General features: G+C 43.1%; 1 protein-coding gene across 1 annotated transcript in view; it reads left to right on the forward strand.

The window, feature by feature from the left end:
* Positions 1-3,535: 3,535 nt before the first annotated feature.
* The window catches only part of ARHGAP21 (Rho GTPase activating protein 21), a 110,589-nt gene continuing 91,038 nt past the window's right edge, over positions 3,536-23,086 (forward strand). The window contains exons 1-2 of the mRNA XM_061351471.1: positions 3,536-3,642; positions 4,928-5,232. Of these exons, the coding sequence (XP_061207455.1) occupies positions 5,152-5,232 (81 nt within the window). The 5' untranslated portion in view covers positions 3,536-3,642; positions 4,928-5,151. The remainder of the gene's footprint in view (positions 3,643-4,927; positions 5,233-23,086) is intronic.

Here is a 23,086-nt window from a genome sequence, read left to right on the forward strand (position 1 = left end):
CAGCTCTAGTCAAGATTTCATGGCTTTTACATGTCTAGGAAGGGACTACTAGCTGTAGTATCTTGCAAATATCGATTAATGAAAAATGTATCTGTCATCCACATCTCAATGTCCCATTTTGGGGAGGCTCTAATGAGTCATCCTCACTCAGGGCACCTGTCAACATCCTTGTGAGTGGGGAGTTGTTAGGCTGATGCCAATCAGTGTTTTGGCCATGTTCTGAAGTGTCTGTAGCCAGGGTGCTCACAGCAGTGCTTGCAAACACTTTCAGGGAGGTAGCAGCGTTCATTACCTCCAAAACAGAAGATATTGCACAGGTGTCCATGTTCAGCCTGAACCTCTCAAAGCAGGCCCTAACTGTGAGATTTAAGCAGCTGGGATCCATGGTGAAAAGTGTTATCAGAATGATCATTGTCCCAGCAGCTCCAAGTTACAATTTCTGAGAGCAAACATCAGTGCAAACATCTACTTCCTTAGAGACATATCTCCACTCACTCTTCCTTTCATTCCCAAATTCAGGCTTTGTTAAGCTCAGACCTTTTCCTACATAACTCTTCAGACTTTCTACTCTTCTCCTTATCACAGCATGAAATACCCAAGATTTACTGCTATCTTCCACTACTGCCTATCTAATCTTCTCTACCCAGGTACTCCAAAATAATCTAATCTAAAAAGACCTGTAAGAAACCTGCTTTCACTTTAACTTCTGTTTCTCTCTACTCGTGTTGTTCTCTATCCCAAAGGTAGGGCAGCTGGGACTCGCTACCACCAAGCCTCCTCACTGCTCATGACACCTCAGGTCTGAAGTACCATGGTGTGCTGCAAATGGTGAGAAAAAGAGAGGGCCTTCAAGATAGCAGGAACAATGTAACTGCCTGGGAAGTGAGTTGCTTCACAGTGGGCTAGATGCAGGTTAGATGTCTGAACACGTGGTACATGTGAGAGAAAGGGCCCTGCTAGAGGCAGATATTAAGGACCACGTGGGAAGGAGGCAGGTCCTTAAAACATATTTAACGTAATGAACTTCAGTCCTCCAGACTACCTTGCCACGTGAATTTTGATGTCCACAATTTAGCCTCTTGAATTTCTATGCTCTCAAGATGTTCATTCAGCAACTGACAGTTTAAGAAGATAGACCCCCATTATCGTGCCACCACTGACCCAAGGAACAGGAAAAACAGAATGACTGAGCACACCTCAGGCCCTGGACAGCAGTGCAAGCTCAGCTCTGGCTACTTCAACAATTTAAATTCAGCTGCTAGACTTCACATTGAAGCAGCTGAGATGCACTCAAAGATGTCTGCACTAACTCTCCTGGGGGGATGGTACTCTTTAGCAAGGAGTGATAATAAACAGTAGGATGGTGCTAACGCTTTAAGCTGCTGCAGCTGTCTGCTAAGTGAGTATGTGTCAACACCTTCAAACTGGAAGGTGAGAAAGTGAAATTACAGTGCTGTTACCCTAATTCTGCTTTTGCAATCTCTTTTATTAAACCACTTTCAAGGGTGGTTAAGGGACTCCGAGGTTTTGCTTGAGTGTTAAGAATCCAAGATAATAGGCATGTTCCTGAAAGTTTGCTTGCTTCTCTAAGTTCTTCTAACTATGGCACCATAGTTAAAATGAAAAATTACAGCACTGTAGCCTTATACATGAATGTCATAAGTACATCCCGGCACCTCAGACAAAAGCATCTGCCACAGAAAAATAGAACACTGTGATTAAGAGGAAGAAAATGAAATACACAGTTCAATAAAGATTTCCTAGTGTAAATACTTTTGATAATTACACAAATACGACCTTTTCAGAATGAATAAGAAGATCTATTTCCTCAGCCTAGCTATGAAGTCATTTATGATTCTAGGATCACATTTTCCTCTGTGGTATTTTCATCTCCCTGTTATAGTTTGAAAGCTAAAGCTAGAGAAACTGATTGGCAATGTAAGGAAAGTAAAAATGGAAGATTTGTCACTGTACTGATGTAGCTGTGCTGATATAAATAGAGACCTGATAGATACTAAATGATCACTCAGAGTCTACTTCTGGTTTAATGTCTTTAGATATCTTGTGAATCTGATGACTTTCTGCGTGGATATTAGTGACGGTGCTAACGCAGATTCGGAGTCAGCACTGTGGTTCCTACAGAAAAAAGTAATTATTCTGAATACACAGAGCTGGTTTTAGATACAGCATGGATTTCTGATGATGTTCTGTGGATTGACATGATGACTACAGTGCAGAGAGCAGTATGCAGCCAAGCACACAGCTACACTTTGTTCTGTTTGCTAACAGCTTCTAAACAGGAAAAGCGCTCCCACTGTTTCCCTTCTCCACCCTTCAAAAATCTCAAGTGATTTTAATTCTGGTCCTTTCAACTTCTTGACAACCATGGGCCAGACTACATTACAAGAATTTGCTCAGGGTCTGGACAGCAGTGAGAAACAATTAGAGAGCTGGGCAGAACCATCTGTGGATTGCCAGCTGGACAGCAGGATGCTCATTTAAAATATGTATATATAATCTCTGGTCCGGGTCAGGTTCATCCACAAAGTAGCCATTATCAGAAATCTATGAGAAACTCAAACTCTTCAGAAACCACTACAGGTTCTTAACTGTATAGACACCTCATGAAATACATAGCAGCACCTCGATGTAGGTAAGCACCTGAGAAAGTGCAACGGGCCTTGAGTTGTAACACCCTTTTAAACACGGCAAATGTGACCTTAGTTGTCAAGAACCAGCACATGGACAGACTTTTTCTCCAGCTGTAAGGATGTAAGCTCTTCACCCAGATCTTTGGATACCAATATTCATACCTGCTGCCAATGTGAGGGATAAAACCAGGCCAGTCACTTCTTTTCAGAGATTGCTTGAGAGTAGCATAGTAAAAAAAACCCACCCAACCCAAAACATCACTGTTTTGAGCCCACAAACCAGGCATGACCTTTCATTTCCCAGAAGACCTTTACCATTTATTACAAATGCCTTGCTCTTCTTTTCCTTTCACAGAGACCTCACTTGTCCAGCCTTTATGCTGAAAATAATCATTTAAGGAAAAAAAAAATATCACACACTCTGACGATAGATGTAGAAGATGGTTTTATTTAAGACCTTCAAGGAGACAGCAAAACCAAGCTCCCCATACACTGAACAGCGGTCTCAGGACTTCGGCATGGCCCCATCCAACAGAGACAGCCGTCTCCACCGCCAGGCGAGCCCTCACGAAGCCAGGTGCGGGTCAGAGCTGGCGAGACAAGCACTGAATTCTGCCTTAGGGCGGAACACCACATTACTCCTATGTGACCCACCCCCCGAAAGCGCGGGGGGGGCAGAAAACGCCGACGCCTCCGCCTCAGGCGTGTTGGCGGGCAGCGGACGGAGGCCGGTGGTGGGGTGCGGGCCCGGCGGGGCTCTGCGCTCCCGGGCCGAAGGGGGGGTGCCCTGGAAGGCAGCCGGGAGCCAGTTCCTGTCCTCGCGGTGTCGTCTGAGGAGGTGGGTGGATTTTTGGAGGGAACAGCAACGGCCAGCTTGGAGGCGGGGGAACGGGAAGGGCTCCCCACCCGCAGAGGCAGCGGGAACCGATAGAGCCGGGAACGCTTTATCGTCGCCGCGAGGCGGAGGTGCTGGAGACCCCCGGGCTGCCGAGTAAGACTGGGGCAGCTTGAGGGCCGGTGAGCCACTGCCGCCCGCCGCGGGGTCGCGCTGCCGGCCTGGGCTTAGCGGGCTGAGGGGAGGGAGAGGGGCTGCAGCCCCTGGCTCCTGTCAGGGTGGGGACCACCGCGAGGCGCTGAGGCAGGCACGGGGCCTTCCCGTGGCGGTGGTGTAACGGGACGAGGGAAGACGCGACCCGTGTTCGGGTGCTGGGGCCGCGGACGACAAGAGATGCCGCGCTGGCCCGGCGAGAGATCACGTCCACTAGCGCGGAGGAGGTTCCGCGGCGCAAATCCCCGCGCCTTCAGCTGGGCGCTGGCTGTAGCTCCTCAGCGCGCCCACTGCTCCCCCTCACGTCGAGCCCGGAACGGGGCTGGAGTGCAGCTAGTTGCCGCCGCCTGCGGCGGTGGGCGAGGCCGGTGCGCAGGTAGCCGGGGAAGCGCGGCGGGCGCAGCTGGCTCGGCGCAATGGCCCCCAGCGCCGAGACGCCCTAATTGGCGGCGGCGGAGCTAGCAGCGGGGGCAGGGTAGGGCTGGCCCTGAGCGGCCGCCTGCTGCCATCGCCGGGGCCAAACGGCGCGTCTGTGCGGAGAAAGGCGGGAGGCCCGAGGGAGGGGTGGCGGGCGGGGCGTGGGGCGCGGTGGTCTGATCGCGAACGGCTCCGGCTACGTAAACGGGGGGAGGGAGCCGCCTGCGAGCGGGGTAGACTCGTGTGAGAGACAAAAGCCCAGCTCTGCCGAGTGGGGGTCTCGGCCTCACTGCTGCCGGGAGGGCTCTTTGTTGCCGTTTTCCAACCGGCGTTTGTGCGTTCCCGCCGCCCCCCGCCCGGTCACACCAGTGGTTACGGCCGGGACGAGGACTGTGAACGGGCGGCGGCTTCCGCCCGACCCGGCGAAGGAGCGGCCCCTTGGCAGCTTGCTCCATACTCCACCAGTTGATCAAAGTTCGGCTGGGCCAACGCGAGGAGAGACCGGCCTGCTGTCCTCGGTAGCCACGGCTCCTCTCCCTCTCGTCCTGTGCGGCTCGGGGCAGCGCTCCCCCGTCGCTACTCCCTCCGGCGGCACGAAAGCCTATGTGTAGCGAGGCAAGAGGGAGCGGGCACCTCCCGTTTCTCCCCGCCTGCCCTCTCCTCCCCGCGGCTGGGGCTCTGGATAGGAGGAGCCGGAGGAAGAGGAAGATGACGAGCGGGTGCAATTAGCCTAACAAGGGACTGGTGCCGGAGGAGGCGGCAGCGTCCCCGCGCCGAGGACTGACACATCTGCTCTCTCTCTCTTCTCCAGCCATGAAGGCAGAAGCTGGGGTGCGCAGCTGAAGCCCAGGGTCGTCCCGGTGCGCTTCCCTATGGCAGCTGCGTGAAGGGGCTGAGCCCCCCTCCCGCGGCGGCGGGGCTGGCCTCGTCGGCCCGGGTGTGCGCGAACGGCTCTGGTTCTTCCCTCCTCTCCTTTCCCTTCCCCGATGTGGGCTCCAGAGGATTTGCTCCTCCTTTGTAACCGGGAATGAAATAATGGCGACCCGGTGGGCAGCGGGGCCACCCGGCGGAGATGGAAACAACGAGCCCCCCCCGGGCGGCGGCAACAACGGCCAGGTATGAGCGGCGGGGGCGGGAGAGGCGCGGGCTGCGCGTACGCGGCGGGCAGGGCCGGGCTGGGCGGTCGCCTCCCGCCGCGGGGAACGGCTTGGCTGGAGCGGGTTTAATGGCCGCCCCCTCTTTCCCTCCCTTTCTCCCTCCCTTTCTTCCTCCCGCTCTCTTCCTGCCCTCCCGCCTTGGAGTTGCTGGGAGTTGGACGCTGGGAGCGGTGCGGGCGTGCGGCTCCCCGGCAGAGGGGGACCGGCTGCTGGCCCGGCTGAGGGCTCCCCTCGCAGTCGGGGCGTAGCTCCCGGGACAGGGGAAGCGTGTGTGAGGGGACGCCTCCGCTGCTTTGCGGCCCGGGCGGCGGCTCCGCTTCCCGCCCTGCGGAACAGCCGGCGTCCTCGCCCTTGGGGCGGCGGTTTCCGTGGGGTGAGCCCCCAGTCCCGCGGTCAGCTCCCCTGCGGCCTCCCGGCGCTTGTCCGCCCCGTCCCTCCCCTGTTCCCGGCGGACGGTGGTGGGGTACGGCTTCGTCGTCCCCGTCCCGCACCTCCTCGTCCCACTCAAACTGTGCTGCTTTTTAGTAGAAATACGGGCTTGGCCTCTGCCTCCTTGTAGGTAGTACGTAGTACTTGTCACCCTCCTGTCTGTATGTAGCGGCTTGTATTCAACGCATTTCTGTTAATAGCATTTGTTGCTGGAACAGTCGTCTGTGTGCTTAGTTTGAAAACTTCATAGTATGCCCTATGGTGGCACCACTGCATGTTCGGACTCGCCACACAGTTTTTAACACAGAGCTGTGCCTGACGCTTCCTTCTGTACTCTCTATTAATAGTAATGTCTGCGAAACAACTGTAATTTCAGATCCAACAAAATACGTTGCTCTAAGATCTGTCCTAAACTTTATTTACAAAGACAAATTTGCTTTTGTATTTATCAGTTAGGGCATGTTTTGTCAAAGACAGAAAACTGCCCTAAATCTTTGTAGGGCTGTGAAATGGATGGCTTTTATATGTGTGCCCTGCTTTTGTTTGCTGAAACTGATATATAGTAGAGTGATTTTTAAATCTACAGAACTGAAAAAAAAAAAGAAGTGTGGGTTGGGTTTGTTTTGTTTTGTTTTTTAAGGACATCAGGTTTTAGTTTAGTGCTGTCCTCAATTCACCCTTTTGCCTTGGTTTGAAAGTAGCACATATGGTTTTGTAAGATACAGTCGACTAAAGCAGGTAGGTTAGGTGAGGACATGTGAATCTTAATATCATCTGCTTTCTTATTTAACCTTTAAGACCGTGGTCAATTATGATTCTTAATTTGTATGTAGATTTAAGCATGCATTATTCTTGTTGATGTCCTTTTTAAAAATGTGACTGAAAGCAAGGCCATTTTGGGAGAACCTGCTCTTTAATACTGTTCAAATAATGTGGGAAGAGGGGGGAGACCACATGTCTAAGTGTAAAAATTAAAACCTGATTTTTAATTCTGTCATATTGAGACTGCTGGTCTTTTGGCACTGGCACTTGTCATAATCCACATATCCCTACTGTGGTAAGCCCTAACACCGCCTGTGGCGCTTTTGGACATCGTTATGTTAAAGTTATCTAATTGGGGACTACTAATAGGTGTGGAATTGCAAAATGGACTGCTCTGCCTGTTGTTTTGCCTGATACTTACATGTTGCAGTTACATTTTAACTGCTAGAAAACATGCACTTACAGTGATGATTACCTTAATCACAGCAGGCCTGACATAATCTTTGCTTGAACGTAGATACCTCTCATGAATGCCTAATGAAGGTTGCAGTGCTATCTCAGTAACTTTAGTATACTTATTGCTGCATAGCTGAAAGTTCGAAGTACTTTCTTACAACTTTTTTCATAGACTGGTGTACAATGCCAAGAGAGAGTGAGAGTTTGTGATGTGGGATCTGCTGCCTCAGTTCAGTTGGTGGGACAGTTACTGTGTATAGTGTTTGTGCTATATGTGTGAACAAATGCCTTTAACTGAAGTCTTTCTTGTATTAAACAGTAAGAACTGCTTTTCTCTTGGGGAAAACAAAACAAAACCAGAAAACATCTTTAATGAGACACAATTACTATATAAAAGGGATTTGAAGTTTGCAAAAAGTCACTGGAGTTGCAGGCTTTTATAGCGTGCTCGTACTGACATGCAAGGTATTAGCAGTTTTGGGAAATGATACATGTTTTTGGGACTGTATCCCATATGATGCTTGTTTCATAATGCAGCATGAACTCACCTGCATTTACTGTTTAGCTGTAGACCTATATGCGTAGCAAGTTGTCACAAGGAGGATTCCAGGCATAGCTGGTGCTCATCACTGGCAAGGGAGTTTCAACAGAAATTGGGATTTTCAGCCAATTAAAGGTTTTGGAAAAGTACAGCTATAATCATCAAGATTTGATCAAATACTGAAAAATCTGCCCTCTGGCTTTAAGATCAGTGGTCAGTCAAAGGGAATTTCTGACTGAGAAGTTAGTGCTTCTGTGTGTCTGCATACAGAGGTAGGAGAACCGAGGAGAGGGGATTTAACTCCCTTAGGTAACATACATGGTGTTTGATAATAGTTTGGGTGTTTTTTTTTTTTTTTTTTTTTTTTGAATGCCTATCTGTTCTGATACTATGTTCCATTTGTCATGCCATGATTTCTGTTTTTATTTTCAGTTCACTTTTTCTGTTCTCCCTTTGACACTGTACCTGGTGGTCTTTCTCACTTCAGAGCCCCTTCACTGAAATGAGCGTTGAGAACAAAGGTTGTGCATTCAGGCTTGCAGGCTCCCGTCTTAACATACAGCGCCTGTTCAAAGGGACAGATCACGTATTCTGAGCTCCTGGGGGAGCTGGCAGAGAAGGCCAGAGACTCTTAGGGCTGTTTGCCATTCTGTTTGAAATCTGACACACATTTGCAAATGGGTGCAAGAATTGCTGAGCTTATGTTCATAAGGACAGATAAGTGAGAGCGTGTTCTTTTGGCTTTTAGATTAACAGGCATATACTATCTCTGTTTCGTCAGGCTGTAGCAGTGTTTTGCTGGAGTGATTAAGACCTGCTGAGGTACAGGCAGTACTGCTTCAGTCACAACGTCCCATCTACAGGCTTGTCCAGATTTGAGGCTGGAACTGGCTTCATCTTTAGTGCACTTTTAATCTCCCTTCCTCTGCCTAGAAAGGCACAACAAAAAGTGCCTTTTTTTTTTTGCTTTTCTATTCCCACTATTTTGTGCTTACTTTAAAAGAATTGCTAAGTTTGTGGTATAGTTTACTGTTAATCTGTATTAAAATTGCACGCAAAATGCTAATCGTAGGATGAAAAAAAATTTACCACAGCATGTGTGGTTTTAGAAGTAAAATTTTTACTGTAAGTAGTTTCCTTAGTTTATGATTACTAGGAGTATTTTATAAAATAATTTCTTAAAAGTGTTTGATATTTTTCTGTTGGATCTCATCAGAACACACATAACATTTAGGTATTTGTTGCAAGTTTCTAATACCTTACTGCAAATTTGCATTAAGAGTGTGGGCTTTGGGGTTTTGGTTTTGTGGGATCTTTTTTTGTTTGTTTGTTGGTGTTTGTTTGTTTGTTTGTTTGTTTGTTTGTTTGTTTTTTTAACAGCTGAGTTGTTAGGAACAGTTGCCTGCCCTTAGAGATTTCTGAGAATTTCTGTATTTGGCGATAATCAGGAAATACGTTTTCAAAGATTTTTGTAAAAGAAAAATCAGAGATTATTTTGTATTTGCATTGTAACCATGAATACTTGATTTCAGAAGAGGGGAGAAAAAAAGATTCTTGCTTATACATCTTATCAGAGAGAGCACAACTGCATAAACTAAAGAGAAGCCTGTGCTGGAAGGGTCAGGAACCAGAGAAGGGCAATGATGACGCTAAAAATAGAAAATGATTGGTGCTCTTGCTAACAATAATTAATAGATCGTGTACTATTTTAACAACCCAGTTGGGTTGACATTGGTAAACTTGAAGTAATGACTCCTATGTGCTGTGTCTCTCTACTGCAGGGACACAGGCACTGAAGGACTGTATTTTGATCCCTTATTTAAATTCCATCTTTATGTAAATATGCCTGTAAACATGTGAACTGTTGTGGAACTCTGTGATTGGATATCAGTACTTTTCTTATGCCTAATGCTTAAAAGCAGTACGGTTTAACCATAATGTTAAATCCAAGTTGGAGAAATGCATTTGTAAGATTCTATGTCAAACAGTACCAGAGCTAGTCATTAGAAGTGTATATTCCTTACGGTGATGAAGAATTCTGCACAAACATTTTGTCAAGGGAGAATAAAATTCACTATTAATACCAACATTGCCAGGAGTTACGGTTATAGCTGTTCAAAATGCTTGGGTCAAATTCTGCTTAATTATGTGAGCATAACACTGACTTCTGCTCTCATCTATGTCGGGGTAAGCCTAAGATGATTTGAAACAACATGGACCTCTTCCATGACGTAGTGCTAAGTGTTTAAACGACAATATAAAGCAGCAAATAATTCCTTCAAGAAAAGGAAGGGATCTGCTTTCAAATGTAGCTGCACATGGTGGGTTTTAAAGTGACTTTTTGCTTCCCAAAAATACACCTTTGTTGGTGGTACCACTTTGCTAATTGTCTGGGGGGACGGGACGGGACGGGACAACCAAACCAAAACCAAACCCTAAACCAGACCATCAGTTTTTGCAAGAGAATCGTGATGGACAGAGGAGTATCTTGAACTGGGTCAGTACAAAATAGTTGCAGTTACTGCATGCAATACGTGCATTATAAGAGTGAACTTTTTTTTTTTTTAACAGGTTTAACAAACATAGGATCACAGAATAGTTTGAATTATATCAAGGCACTGGGTTAATTTTTCCTTGTATGAGCTATTTTTAATATTTTTAATTCTGATACTTCAGATGTATTACTTCTAGTCTGTTGTATTTACTTGCTTACAGAAGAAAGCCCAACTGAGAGAATAGTTGAGGAAAGGAAAGTATATAATCTTGTGCAGTGTACATATTTGTGATCTTGTCTCTCGTGATCTTGTCCCTGTTGAATGTGTGGAAACATCTTTGTGTAGATGGATGACCAAATCATAGCTCAGCAGAACAGTATGGGCTCTGAAAAGAGTAGATGCTGGCCTTTTATTTTTAATAATAATCTTGTGAATACATCTGTTGCTGTGTAGATGGTGATTAGAATATAAATGTGTGCAACCTGTGAGCCTTATTAAAATGAAAACCTTTCTGTATCTCTTTCTAAGGAATTGAGTGTAGCAGTGTTAGACTAACATGTCAGGAATATATACTGATGCTTTGTAACTGGCATGTTGTTTTTTCTTTTAATCTGCCAACAACTGGAAGAAAAACAAATGTTTTCTAGCATTGGGTTGTGTGTTACTCTTCCTTGCAGTTGTTTGTGTGTTGTGTGCAGGGGTCATTGTTTTTAAAAAGCATGAGTTAGCCCTAGTATAAATGGGGAGACTTTTAAATTGATGCTGAAACAGTCTGAATTGACAGCAGTCCACAAGTCAGCCTGATGAGCTGTTAGGTATAACTCTGTGGTTGTAGAAGGCGTCAGAGCCTATGATCTCATCAGATCCTTGAATTCAGGGCCTTGCTACAGGGGAAGTATTTGTTTGCCTCCCATAGTAGATAATATATGTGCATGTACTAAATAATATATTGTGCTGAGCATAGGAGGTAAACAGTGGATGAGAATTACGCTGTTGGGTCAGAGTGGTGGATGAAAAGGGATGATCAAATCAGCTTTGCCTGTTTATTATACAGTGTAGATTAATATAAATGCTGTACATTTCTTCTGTCCAAGTCCTTCTTAAGTCTTGTCATTTTCAATATTTTTGTGAAGACACTTCCATGGTACTTTTTTCCCCATCACCTAATAGTAGGTACATGCCATAGAAGTACAACTGATGTGATGCCAAACACGCTGTGACTGTGTTCATATCAGAGGCTCAGTGCATCTTGTAAACCTGAAAGTGCCTAGTCTTAGAGTTGCAAGGTGGGATAAGCTGTTTTATGTATACAGTTCTTAAATACGTAAAGATTATTTAGTAGGAAGGCTTCCTCTATTGTGTTTGCCCTTTCTAAGAGGTTGAAATACATTCTTGCTTTTTTCCAGTTACGTGGGAATTCTGGCTACTCCCTGAATTGTTATTTACTGTCTTTTGTTAGTAATGGTGAAACAGTTTTCTGAACGGTCTTAATGTTCTATTGTTGCTGTTAGATTTGAAGAGAATCTTCATGGAGATGATGCTAGAGTTTGGAGCTTGGATCATTTGGTAAAAGGAAAGTAAAAACTAGGCACAGCTGTATGCTTTGTTCTCTGAATCTCTTTATATGGGGGGCTAGAACTACTGCATCTTTCTGAATTGGTGCATCCTGTTATCATTTTGTATCTTGTCAATGAATTGTATTCAGCAGGAAATGTTGCTGCTTTACATATTCTGTTCTTGATTTTTGCATTGAAAAGTTTACAAAGTGTGAGTAGAGAAGCACTAGGAGCTGTTGCTGCAAGCTCTGAACAGCATGATGCTTGAGAGAGCCTGATACAAATCATGTTAATAAATATTTGGCATTGGGTGTGAGAGGTTCTGTGTGGGCATTCTGGAAAATAACAAATATCTGCCTAGATTTTGACTGGCTTGGGCATACACCTTTGGGAGTTTAGGTAGTAGGCTTATTTTTGTTACAAATTTATTTCCATTTGGAAGCAGCTGCTGCTTTGCTGAGAGTGAATGAGGTGCCTCCTTAGAGGACATGGCTAATTACAAATTGGCTGTTGGTAGAGGGGTGCACTTTGAGATAGACATTTTCTTTTATGTGCGTGTCATTTGCATAATGTGTTAGGACACACAGTATGGACTGCATTAAGCAGTAGCAAATACTCTGTAGGGAATAATCTTGCCCTGGTATCGCTGAGCTGGCTGGATGAAATAATCTCCCTTATTTGAGATTTTGAAGTTTATTCTTTTTTGTTTGGCTGGTTTTCTTGGAGGCCCAGGGAGAGCAAATCAAATAGAAAGGTATAAATTTTATTGAGGAGGGGGGTTTTAAACACTTCTGAGTAGCAGTTACAGTTTGTACAAAGCAGTTGAAAAGAGAAACCTGAGCCTGTTTCTGAAGTGATTTTTTTTCTTTTATTAACTAATAGGGTACTGTGGCATTCTATTTATATCTTTGTATATTTTTTATTATATACTTTAATGGAGTACTGTTTTTTAAAGAAACTTAATTACAAATGACCGACCCTTTAAAAGGCTGTATTTTATTCTATTTTTTCATCTAAGTATATGGGGCTTTTATGCTAAAAAGTTGATAAAAACATAAAGAGTGAATGCTCCTATAATAAAAAAAAAACCCTACAGAAAAATCAAAGCTTTATGAACTCCTTTAATGTTAGTGTTGAACACATAGGTCTTCTCTACATAAAGTATTCTTGTTTTTATTCTGAGGGCAGAAAGCACTAAAATGAAAATACGTTCTTGTGCTGCCATTTAACACTGAGGTGAATAGTTGTCTTGAGTAGGACCTTCTCTGACCATGGGATGAACTAAAAAAGAATCTTTAAGTTCTCAGAAATCCCTTCGCTATCATTTGGCTTGGGACAAATAGGTGTAGCCTACCCAGTGGTATGTTCATGGTATTAAGGTGAACTTCTCAATTTTGGGAACTAAAGCTGAGCTCAGTCTACAACTTGTTGCGTTTTTGTATTGGAAAATTTTACACGGAGCAACATTGTTCAAATGCTAGTTTGTGGAGCTGAAGTCATGTGGGTTTTAAAATGGTTCCAGCTATTTTTGAGGAAAACATAACATTTTAACTTGTCCAAGGTCTACTCTGTTGTAATGAAACATGGAAGTGGTTGATTTCCTAAGAAATTTGACTGATAATTAAATATAATTATTTAATTAAAGTCTGTTAAACACTTCAGATGTGTTTAAAGTCATATGTCCTGACTTCTAATAATGTTTTAAAGGGCTTGAGTTCAGCCGCTGCTGGCAGGGGTATGCAAAACTGCAGGAACTGAGAACCAGAATGTTTTGTTCTTTTGTCCAGCAAAAGAAGCAGCAGATAAAGTAGGTGCATCTCAAGCAGGTGGCTCTTACTACCTGTAGGTTCTGACCTGTTTTGGGGAGATAAAAATCTGGTTAAGTTTATCTCCGAAAGGAATGCTGCAGTTTTTGTGTAACAAGCTGCCCCATTGCAGCTCATGTTTGTTATTGTTGCTGTGCTTCTCAGCTCTCCAGTTTTGATGCAACTTGAATAGGGAGCCTGTGACTCTGGTGAAAAGTATTCCCATGTGTAGCCACAAACATTTCTTATTCATCAATGGCTGTAAAATCTGACTTGTTCCTTCTTGCATGCATTTTAAAATTTTATTATCCTCAATCACCATGGTAAAAGGTGAGTAAGTAAACTTTGCCCGGAGTAATCAATTTTCATGGCAATTTTACAGGCCTTCTGCTGCATTTTGTGTACTTATACCATTTTCATATGGGTCTGTTTGAATACAGTCTTCCATTTTCTATTCACTTCAGTTATTTATTTTTTTCCCCAAAATTACGTGGTAGAAGTTGTTTTGGAGCTGTTCCTTAAGGAAGGAGAAATGGCTTCTGTATTGCTCTTATGGTATTAAAATAAGCCATCTTGCCAGATCAGCATTAATATGAATGTTCAAAGAGTGAAACAAGTTTATATGAATAGTCTTCAATGTTTCTTGCAATCTGTGCATCTGAATTGAGATGCAGGAGTAATTGGGTAGCCATGAATAGTTTGGCAAGCTGGCGTACTGATGCTCATGTCATGGAGGTAATCTTACAAGCTCGTTAATTGCATGTCTTGTTAGCATTTTTCTTTTTTCTTATTAAGAGTAGCATTACTGCTTTTGGAAAATACTGCATACCTAACCAGAATGGTCGTTGTAGCCCTGTTTGTGGAACAAAGGATTTTTCTGTATGCAAGTGTTGCAAAACATGATGCTGTATAATGGATGCAGGCCAATACTGGTAGCATTTCATAGTCCATACCCTTTAGGTGTTGTTTGTCATGTTGTTTTTGTAGATGGTTTTGAGTAATTTTCTCTGTTTGCACTGTGACTGAGAATATGATTCAGCTCTGTATCTAAATAGGTCTGATAGGTTTCTGCTGTTCTCATGAGTTAAATGGCAATGGAGAGGTAATGTGCTTATTTTTCTGTCTTTCTTTGTACAGAATTCTTGCTTACCTGTTCAGGCAATGTGAAGATGAATTGTCTGTGAAGAAATGCAGAAGGACCTTGTGATATTCAGTGCTAGTTGATAAAAAATAAAATTAGACTTAATGTGCATAAATGTCTAGTAAACGTCACATACAAAATACTTAGAGCTAATGATTAACTAGGAGCTCATGGGTGAGGTCTTAAGAGTTGTGATAGGTAAGTCTAAGAATTAAACAGCAGCTTAATGCTTAGTGTTGGTCAAAAAAGCAAATTGACATTCGTTTCCTAATAATTTTGAACAATTAATGTTCTCTGTCATGCCTCAGTGTATAAATCCATAGTGCACTTGGAGCTGATGTGTCTAGGTCTAATTCTGTCCCTTCATTTTTCCCTATTTCAGAAACAGTAAAGTAGAGCCTGAAAAGTCTCAGAAGAGGTGACAGTGGTGATTCGGTATATGGAGTTGTTTCTGTACCAAACCCAAGTAAGGAATCTAGGAACTGACAATTTGGGAAAGAGGAGACTGTGTAGATGGAGAGATGATTTTGAGATGGTGTACCTTTCTCTATCTGTCTAACTTCTGCAGGTAGCTTTTTACTCTCTACTCTAAGAACTAGGGCGTGTCAGATGGGCATGATGGATTGAGAAAAGGCAAAAGGAGATAGCCCTTTGCATGAAAGTTAATTAAGCTTGTTACTCTGCACCATAGTATTTTGGAAGCTAAAAGTGTGTATGTAAGCTGAAGGATAACCTAGATTTACTTTTTTGAGGAGGAATACAGGTTAAATACCCTTGTAGTGGCATGAATTACAAATTTGTGAATAATTGAAGCTGGGAATATATTCTAGTAATGCTTCCTTTTTTGTCCTTTCCTAAGTATCTGCAACTAAGAATTATGTCTCTGTTAAAGATGAGCTAGATGGACATTTGATCTGATCTTCAGGTGTTTGTATGTGTTACAGTACTGATTCCATGATAGTTCATCAGGATTCCTCCATCTTTCAGGAAGTTTTGTATTAGACCTGCTGAAAGAACACAGCTGTTTGTGATCAGGGACAGGAAGTGCATTTTTTCAAATGTTCAGGAATTGGACCTGGTTTTGCTTCAAGAGTTTCAGGCTAGATATCAAACTTAGGCTTTGGTTTTGCTCACCTTTGTAGAAGTTGCTATTCTGGCTGTATCACACAGGTCTCATGTTCTCCAGTTTTGTAAGTTAAAATGAAATGCACAGTTACCTGCTTTTGCATTCATCCCCTCCTCCACCCCACTTACCAGTTGAAGGAGAAAGCAAGGTGATTGTGTTGCTTGGGCGCAAAACTTACATAGGCTGTTGTAGTTCTCATTTCCTTTCTACTTAGTTGCAGTTAGGCAAGTACTTCTTTTGTCTGTCGAGTTGTTTTCTGCATTACTTCTTTTGGTGGACTGGATTATATTGCAGGACTTTAATTCCAAGTCTAGCAAATAGAGCAGGAGCAAACCCAGTGAATCCCTAAGAACCAGTGTAAAATTTATTTCTCCTGTGGTGAATGATGCTACTGGGTATTTTATTTGCTCTAAAATATTTGCTCCTTTTCCACTCCAGTTCTGTGGTAGCAGTTTAAGAAAAGGAAGTGGCGCTTGGAGGAGCCGTATTGCAAGTTAGGTAGCTTCAAAGACTGCTGAATGGGATTGAATGGTGTACAGATAGGGAAAGCACTGGAGGGAAAAGCTCTACCTGGCAAAAAGGAACTTCTTCCCTTTGCCAATCCTGAAATCAGTTATCAAGATGGTTAAGCAAAACACAACAAAAAAAGGTAAAACTTTTACCTAAAGAACTGTGAAATGAGGTGGCCACAAAATAATTTTGCTGAGTTTGTTTTTTGTTGTGAGTGGGCAGACCAGCATCCCACACCCCCAAAACCTATTTTTAAAACTAGATCTAAAACACTGAAAGGCATCTGTGGCTAAGATAGTCTGCTCTTGTAATCAGTGATTCATGACTGAGAAACTTAATTCTTTGAGGTAAGACATTGGTAACATTAGACAGCTACTCAGCAAGGCGTGTTTGGAGTAAACAGTTCTCACTGGTGAGTTCGTATGTAGAGAATCATTTTTTCCTCATTTCATTTAAACTGGGGAGTTGTACAAACTCATGGAAAAATCTTGCATTCAGTTTAAAGCTTACTATGTAGAATTCAGTGATGCCTGTTTTCACACTATGTGGTGTGAGTTTGTTTGGAAAAAGTTCCCCTCCCCCCCCAAGTCTGTCAGCATGTTGATCTTTATCTATTCCATGGCCAGTTGTCAGTATTAAATTATGGATGATGCAGCATTGGTCAGTGATGTAATGGTTGTCTGTAGGCTTCCCTGCAGCTTGCAATGGGAACCTGAAGTTTGGAAATAGGATTTTACTTGTGTGTTATGTTTTGTGTCTGCTTTTAGGGAGGTGAAGCACAAATACCACAATCCTCTCTGTCTCATTTTGGATAGTGCCAGAAGGGTGAATCATGTTTTAGCGGGGAGGGGGTTCATTGTAGGCTTGGGTTGTTTTTTTGGGTTTTGTATGTGGCTTTTTGGTGTTTTTTGTGGTTTTTTTTTTTTTTTTTTTCCTCCCAGGCCATTAATGACAGCAGATGAATTGAAGGGAAGGCATTCTGTGTGAGATTAAGAACAGGATTTGTGGGAGTGACTTGACCTTAAGTTCAGTTAATACTGTGGTCACTTCCCTCACTTAGATAATCTGCCCTTGCAGATTTCTCTCTCTTAGGAGCCAAGATACCATGAGCTGTCATTCTTGGAAGGTGCTTGGAGTCTTCCCTTCTTTTGTAAGTGAGAAAGTAGCCTTTTTAACCCATGAGGAGAAGTGGTGGTTCTTCCTCAGTTTTCCTTATCCCATGGTGCAGTTGTTTTATGGGGAGCTTGGTTTCTTTCTTGTAGAGACTCTTGCTTGGGAAAGGAGCAGAACTAGTTGCATTTTAGAATGATTCACTTCAGAAGGACTTTCGAATTAATCATTAGCCCTTAGGAAAACGTTTCTTCATAGTTGTATTTCCTTTTTCAGAAGCCTGTTTTTTCACTGTTACTTTATTTTACAGATTGCTACTACAAAAATGGTACTGTTCCATTACACTATTTTGTACTTTGAATTCAATCTGGTGGGTTCCCAGAAGTTTTATCATATGATGTATTGTTTAAAATGACTGTAGTCTTTTTTTTGTTCCCCTTTAACTATTAAGTGCAGATTTAGATTATTTCAGAAATTACATGTGTGTAGGAAGACATTTTGTGATGACTTGTGTTAATAAAATTTGGGGTTTTTTATAATTGGGGGGGGGAATAGTTTTCACAGTCTAATTTAAAATACTGAAATAGGTAGTTGTGTAGAGGCAATGGCTGTAAACTGTCAGAGGGTAGATTTGGATTAGATGTTATGAAGCTCTTCCCTGTGAGGGTGGTGAGGCACTGGCACAGAGAAGTTGTGGCTGCCCCATCTCTGGCAGTGTTCAGGGCCAGGTTGGACAGGGCTTGGAACAACCTGGTCTAGTGGGAGGTGTCCCTGCCCATGGCAGGGGGACTGGAACTAGATGAGCTTTTAACATCAACCCAAACCAGCCTGTGATTTTTGTGAAATGGTGGGAAAATGATGTTTCTAGTTCATAAAGTAACCTGCATAAGTTGTATCAGCTGAAGATTCTCATGCATTTCAGCACACTTTGGATCAGCAGTTCTAATAAACAAGCTTTTGAAAGTGTACCAATTTTGTATCTTGTGTTCTTGTTCTTTAACACTCACCACTTTTTATATTGTGTGCTAGAATATAAGTAAATAATTTGCATCATTACCTCCTGCAAACCTTTTGGAGGAATCAGTGCCAGGTTTAATCACGGATACCGCAAGCAACTAAAATTTTTTTCAAGTATTAGAGTAAAATCCTACCAATGCAAGTTCTGTTTCTTTTTATAATGCAAAACTATAGATAATGTCTAAAACATGACATGGTGTTACATATGAAGTCAAAGAAAATGAAAATATGACAAATGCTGTAAAAAACAGCAATAGTTTGAAGTTAATTAAACACACAGTGGAAGTAGATGTGTTTGTTTCTGGAACGAAAAGTTCATACTTCTCTATCTCAGTCAAGTTTGGAGGGGAGGGGAAATCTTGCCTCTTTAAAGGAATTCTGGGAAGAGTAAGGACTGCTTTTTTGAATGCCTGAGGCTTGAAAGAGTTGTAGATACTTTTCCAAAACCAGGCAAAAAAAGACTTCTTGCTGTAAACATAACACAGATTGTGAATTTTTAAACTGTAAATTTAATCTAAAATTAAATATCTTGAGCATTTTTCCACAGCGTGTCATGGACTGAAGTATAATTATACTTCATCTAGTGTCTCTTTCCAGCATTAACAAAGTCTTCATATTATAAGAGAATTACCTCTTCCTGCCTTTTTGTTTGTTTGCTTGGGTTTTTTTGGTTTTTTTTTTTTTTTTTTTTTTTTGCAACTTTATGAAATTAAGATTCTAGTCTTGGTGAAGTAAAGCTTATAGAAGAAGCCTTATGTGTGAAGGACATAGGTATCTCACCTGGAAATAACAGAGTGGTTAAATGTACTACCTAAGCACTAGGCTGGGAAAGCAGTAAGAACATACTAAAGCTTTGTTAAGAAACTCTGCCTTAAGGGGTTTGCTTTGCAGTTGAATTTTCTGTCCTTCTGCTATGTGATCCTTTTACAGCTTTTTGTGGGCAGCTGTGAATATTTGAAGCTTTTTATTTTTTTCCTGACTCCTGTTGGGCTTTGGATAATGAGGTAGATTAATGTGAAAAGTCACCTTATTAAAGAACATAGTTATACATTTGGTAAGTAGATTTTTGTATATCCTGAACTTGAAAGTAAGAGGCTGTCAAAAGACTGCCCTCAGTGGCAAAATACAGGGATCAGCTGATACGTGATAACTGGTTGTGGTACGTAGAAAAGGCTTTTCTGTAGTATTCATAGGATCTCATGTGGAGCTTAGAAATCACTGCTACCTGCTGCAGATAGTCTTTGGTATTAGATCTTTCTATGACTCAAGAGTTTCTGGCTTTCTGATGTCAGTATCAGAGTGAATTTGTTCTGTTTCCTCCTTTATTCCCTAAAGATGTCATTATGTGTTGTCATTGTAGGTCCTAAAAGTGGTTGCTGAATCCAGAAGTTTGAGAAAAGGATGATAGTTGCATGAATAACATAGTTTCCATAAAGTTAGATGGATATGGCAGAGAAGGAATTGATGTACCTTTACACTTACCTTAAAGGCTGACGCATGTTAGCAGAGAGTACTGCCAGACTATATTAGATATGAACAGTTAGGGAATGTTAGGGATTTGAGCTAGAGTGTACTAATGTGCCAAAACGCAGCCTGAACCAAATCTGTCTGCAGCAACTGTTCGTGTAGCTGTTCTATAATGCATTCTCACCATTGAAAATAATGCACGGAGTTAAAAGCAGTTTTCAAGAATCAGTGGGTCACTGAGGTTGGGTGGTGCTTCTGGAGATCATTTAGTTCAACCACCTGGAGCAGGCCACCCAGGACTGTCTAGGCTGGTTTGGATTCTGAGGATGAAGACTCAGCAGCTTGTCTGAGCAACCTGTTCAGTGTTTGATCATGCTTATAATAAAAGGATTTTCTTATGTTTAAATGGGAGTTCCTGTGTTTCAGTTTGTATCCACTGGCTCTGGTAATGGCATTTTTGGCAAAGTTGAGTCTGGCACTGCTCCTCCTGCTTCTCCCATCAGGTATTTGTACACATGGATAAGTTTCTGCCCTGCCCCCAAGCCTCTCCAAGCTAAAATGTTCCCTGCTCCCTCAGCCTTTCTCATGTGACATGTGCTCCAGTCCTTTAACCATATTTGTGGCCCCCGCTGGACTTGCTTTAGTATTTACATGTCTGTCCTCCACTGGAGACCAAAGAACTGGACATACCACTCCAGATGTGATCTCACCAGTGCTGAGTAGAAGGGAAGGGTCCCCTCCCTCAACCTGCTGGCTGTGCTTTGCTTTGTAGAGTCCAGCAGCCTGCAGATGATACAAAACTGGAAACTTGTTGAGGGTGTACTCTACCCAATTATCCAAGTCATCAGTGAAGAGGTGAGTTTTGGTTCCAGTATTGACCTCTGGGGGTATAGCACCAGTGGCTGGCCACCATCTGGAGCCGTTGTTGGTCATAACCCTTTCAGCCAGGCAGTTAACCAGTTTGCAGTAAAGTTCACTGTCTATTTATCTAGCCCATACTGTGTAAGATTGCCTATAAGGGTCTGTCTTTTCCCAAATAGAAATCCAGGTAGGTGCTGGCTGGCCTAAACCCATCGCTGCATGCTCAGGCAGGGTCTCTATTCCTCCTGTATCCATCAGGGTCTTGCTTGCAATGCTTGTATCTTCCTTTTTATATTTGCGTTCAGTCAGAAGCTTCTTGCAGGTCTCCTGACACCTCTGCTTGATTTTCTGCACACTGGTATGAGCCATTCATGTGTTTGGAGAAGGAAGTCCACTAAAATCAACCAGATCTCCTGGACCCCTCTACTCTCCAGGACAGTCTTCTGTGGGATTCTTTCAAGCTGATCTTTGAACAGTCTTGGTTCTTCTTAAGTTTAGGGCTGTGATGCTGCTGTTTGATTTTGTTCCCTTCTGTCAGGATACTGAACTCCACTGTTCATGGTCACCATAGCTAAGATTGCCCCTGAACTTTACACTCAACAATTCTTCAATGTCTGTAAATATGAAGTCCAGCAGATTGCCTCTTCCTTTTTGGAACTTAAGTCATCTGTGTCAGGAAGTAACTGTCAGTACATTCCAGAAACCTACTGGATTGCCTGTGACCTTCTGTGATGTTAATAAAATTATGATATTAAATACATTTTTTTTGTGGATACTTTCTGAATTTTTTTTGTACAAGGTGTAAAATGGGAACTGCCCTCACAGGCTCTTGGCCGGGAACTTGTACAGGAGAAATAAATGCAGAGATGAGGAAGCTTCATTAGGGGGTTAACCTGTTTCATCATACACTAAAATTTAAATGCCAGCATATAAAACTGGTTACCAAAAAAAAAAAAAAAAGTGAAGAGGTTTGGTAAAGGGCTATTCAATAAAACTGAACCAACAGCTTGCATTCCTACTTTTAAGTGTTTTTTGATGGATAGGCCACTTAATGGATAGGGAATTGGCTGAATGGTCTCACTCGGGGTTGTGGTTAATGGCTTGATGTCCAAGTGGAGACCAATGACAATTGGCGGTCCTCCGCGGTTAGTATTGGAACTGGTGCTGTTTAACATCTTTGGTGGACGTGTGGACAGCAGGATTGAGTGCTCCCTCACGCAGCTTGCCATCAGCAAGCTTGCTGATGTGGTCAACATGCTGGAAGGAAGGGATGCCATCCAGAGGGACCTGGGCAGACTCAAGAGGTGGGACAAAGCCAACCTCATGAAGTTCAGCAAGGCCAGGTGCAAGGTTTTGCACCTGGGCTGAGGAAATCTAAGTACATAAAAAGGCTGGGTGGAGAATGGATTGAGAGCAGCCCTGAGGAGAAAGACTTGGGACCGGTGGCTGGTGAGAAGATCAAGATGAGCCCAGAAAGCCAACTGTATGCTGGGTGTCATCAAAAGAAGTGTGACCGGCAGGTTGAGGGAAGTGATTCTTCCCCTCCCCTCCCCTCTGCTCTGCTCTTGTGACACCCCACTTGTAGTCCTGTATTCAGCTCTGGGCCCCCACGACAAGAAGGACATGGACCTGCTTCAGTGAGTCCAGAGGAGGGCATGAAAACGAGGCTCGAGCTTCTCTGCTGTAAAGACAGGCTGTGAGAGTTGGGCTTGTTGAGGCTGGAGAAGAGAAGGCTCCAGGGAGGCCTTAGAGCAGCTTCCAGTGCCTAAAGGGACTATAAGAAATCTGGAGAGGGACTTTTTTACATGTGTATTTAGTGATGGGACAAAGGGGAATGGCTTTAAACTGAGAAGAGGGGAGATTTAGGTTAGCTACTAGGAAGTAATTCTTCACTGTAAGGATGGTGAGGCACTTCACAGGTTGCCCAAGGAAGCTGTGGCTGCCCCATCCCTGGAAGTGTTCAAGGCCAGGTTGGATGGGGCTTTGAGCAGCCTGGTCTAGTGGAAAGTGTCGCTGCCTGTGGCAGGAGGGTTAGAACTAGATGATTCTTTTTGTTGCTGGTTTATGTCTGTTGCATACTCAAAATCTGGTTGAAAATTTTTGCCATCTTCATATCTTGCTGCATGTTAGTGGTGTGTTTTATTGTATCATCGTTTGACATGCAGTAGTGACTTTGTGCAGACACCTCTTCTTTCTTTTTGATCTTGGAATTTCTGCCATTTGGTCTGAAGTAGCAATGTGGTGATTTATTGAAGTAATTTCTCACTGGAAGGTTTCGAAAAGTTAGAAAATGCATTGTTCTTTTACAGACTTAGTAAAAAAAAAGAAAGAAAACAAGCCTCTCCAGAAGAGAGCCACTTCTTTAGTACCAGCTATTTTTGTGCAGTCCTATTATGGTCACTTATGTAATGAAGAGCTTGGCATGTGCGTAGTAGAGTTTGTGATTGATAGGTCACTGTGTGTGTACTCACAGTGGGACAAGACTGGTAAAAGACGTTGCTAATACATACTGTGAGCATAACATGACACTAAGTGAT

This window comes from Neopsephotus bourkii, unplaced genomic scaffold (genome assembly GCF_033783945.1).
Source record: "Neopsephotus bourkii isolate Nb327-2 ecotype Australia unplaced genomic scaffold, CSIRO-AGI_Nbou_v1 NB_53, whole genome shotgun sequence".
NCBI classification, from domain to species: domain Eukaryota; kingdom Metazoa; phylum Chordata; class Aves; order Psittaciformes; family Psittacidae; genus Neopsephotus; species Neopsephotus bourkii.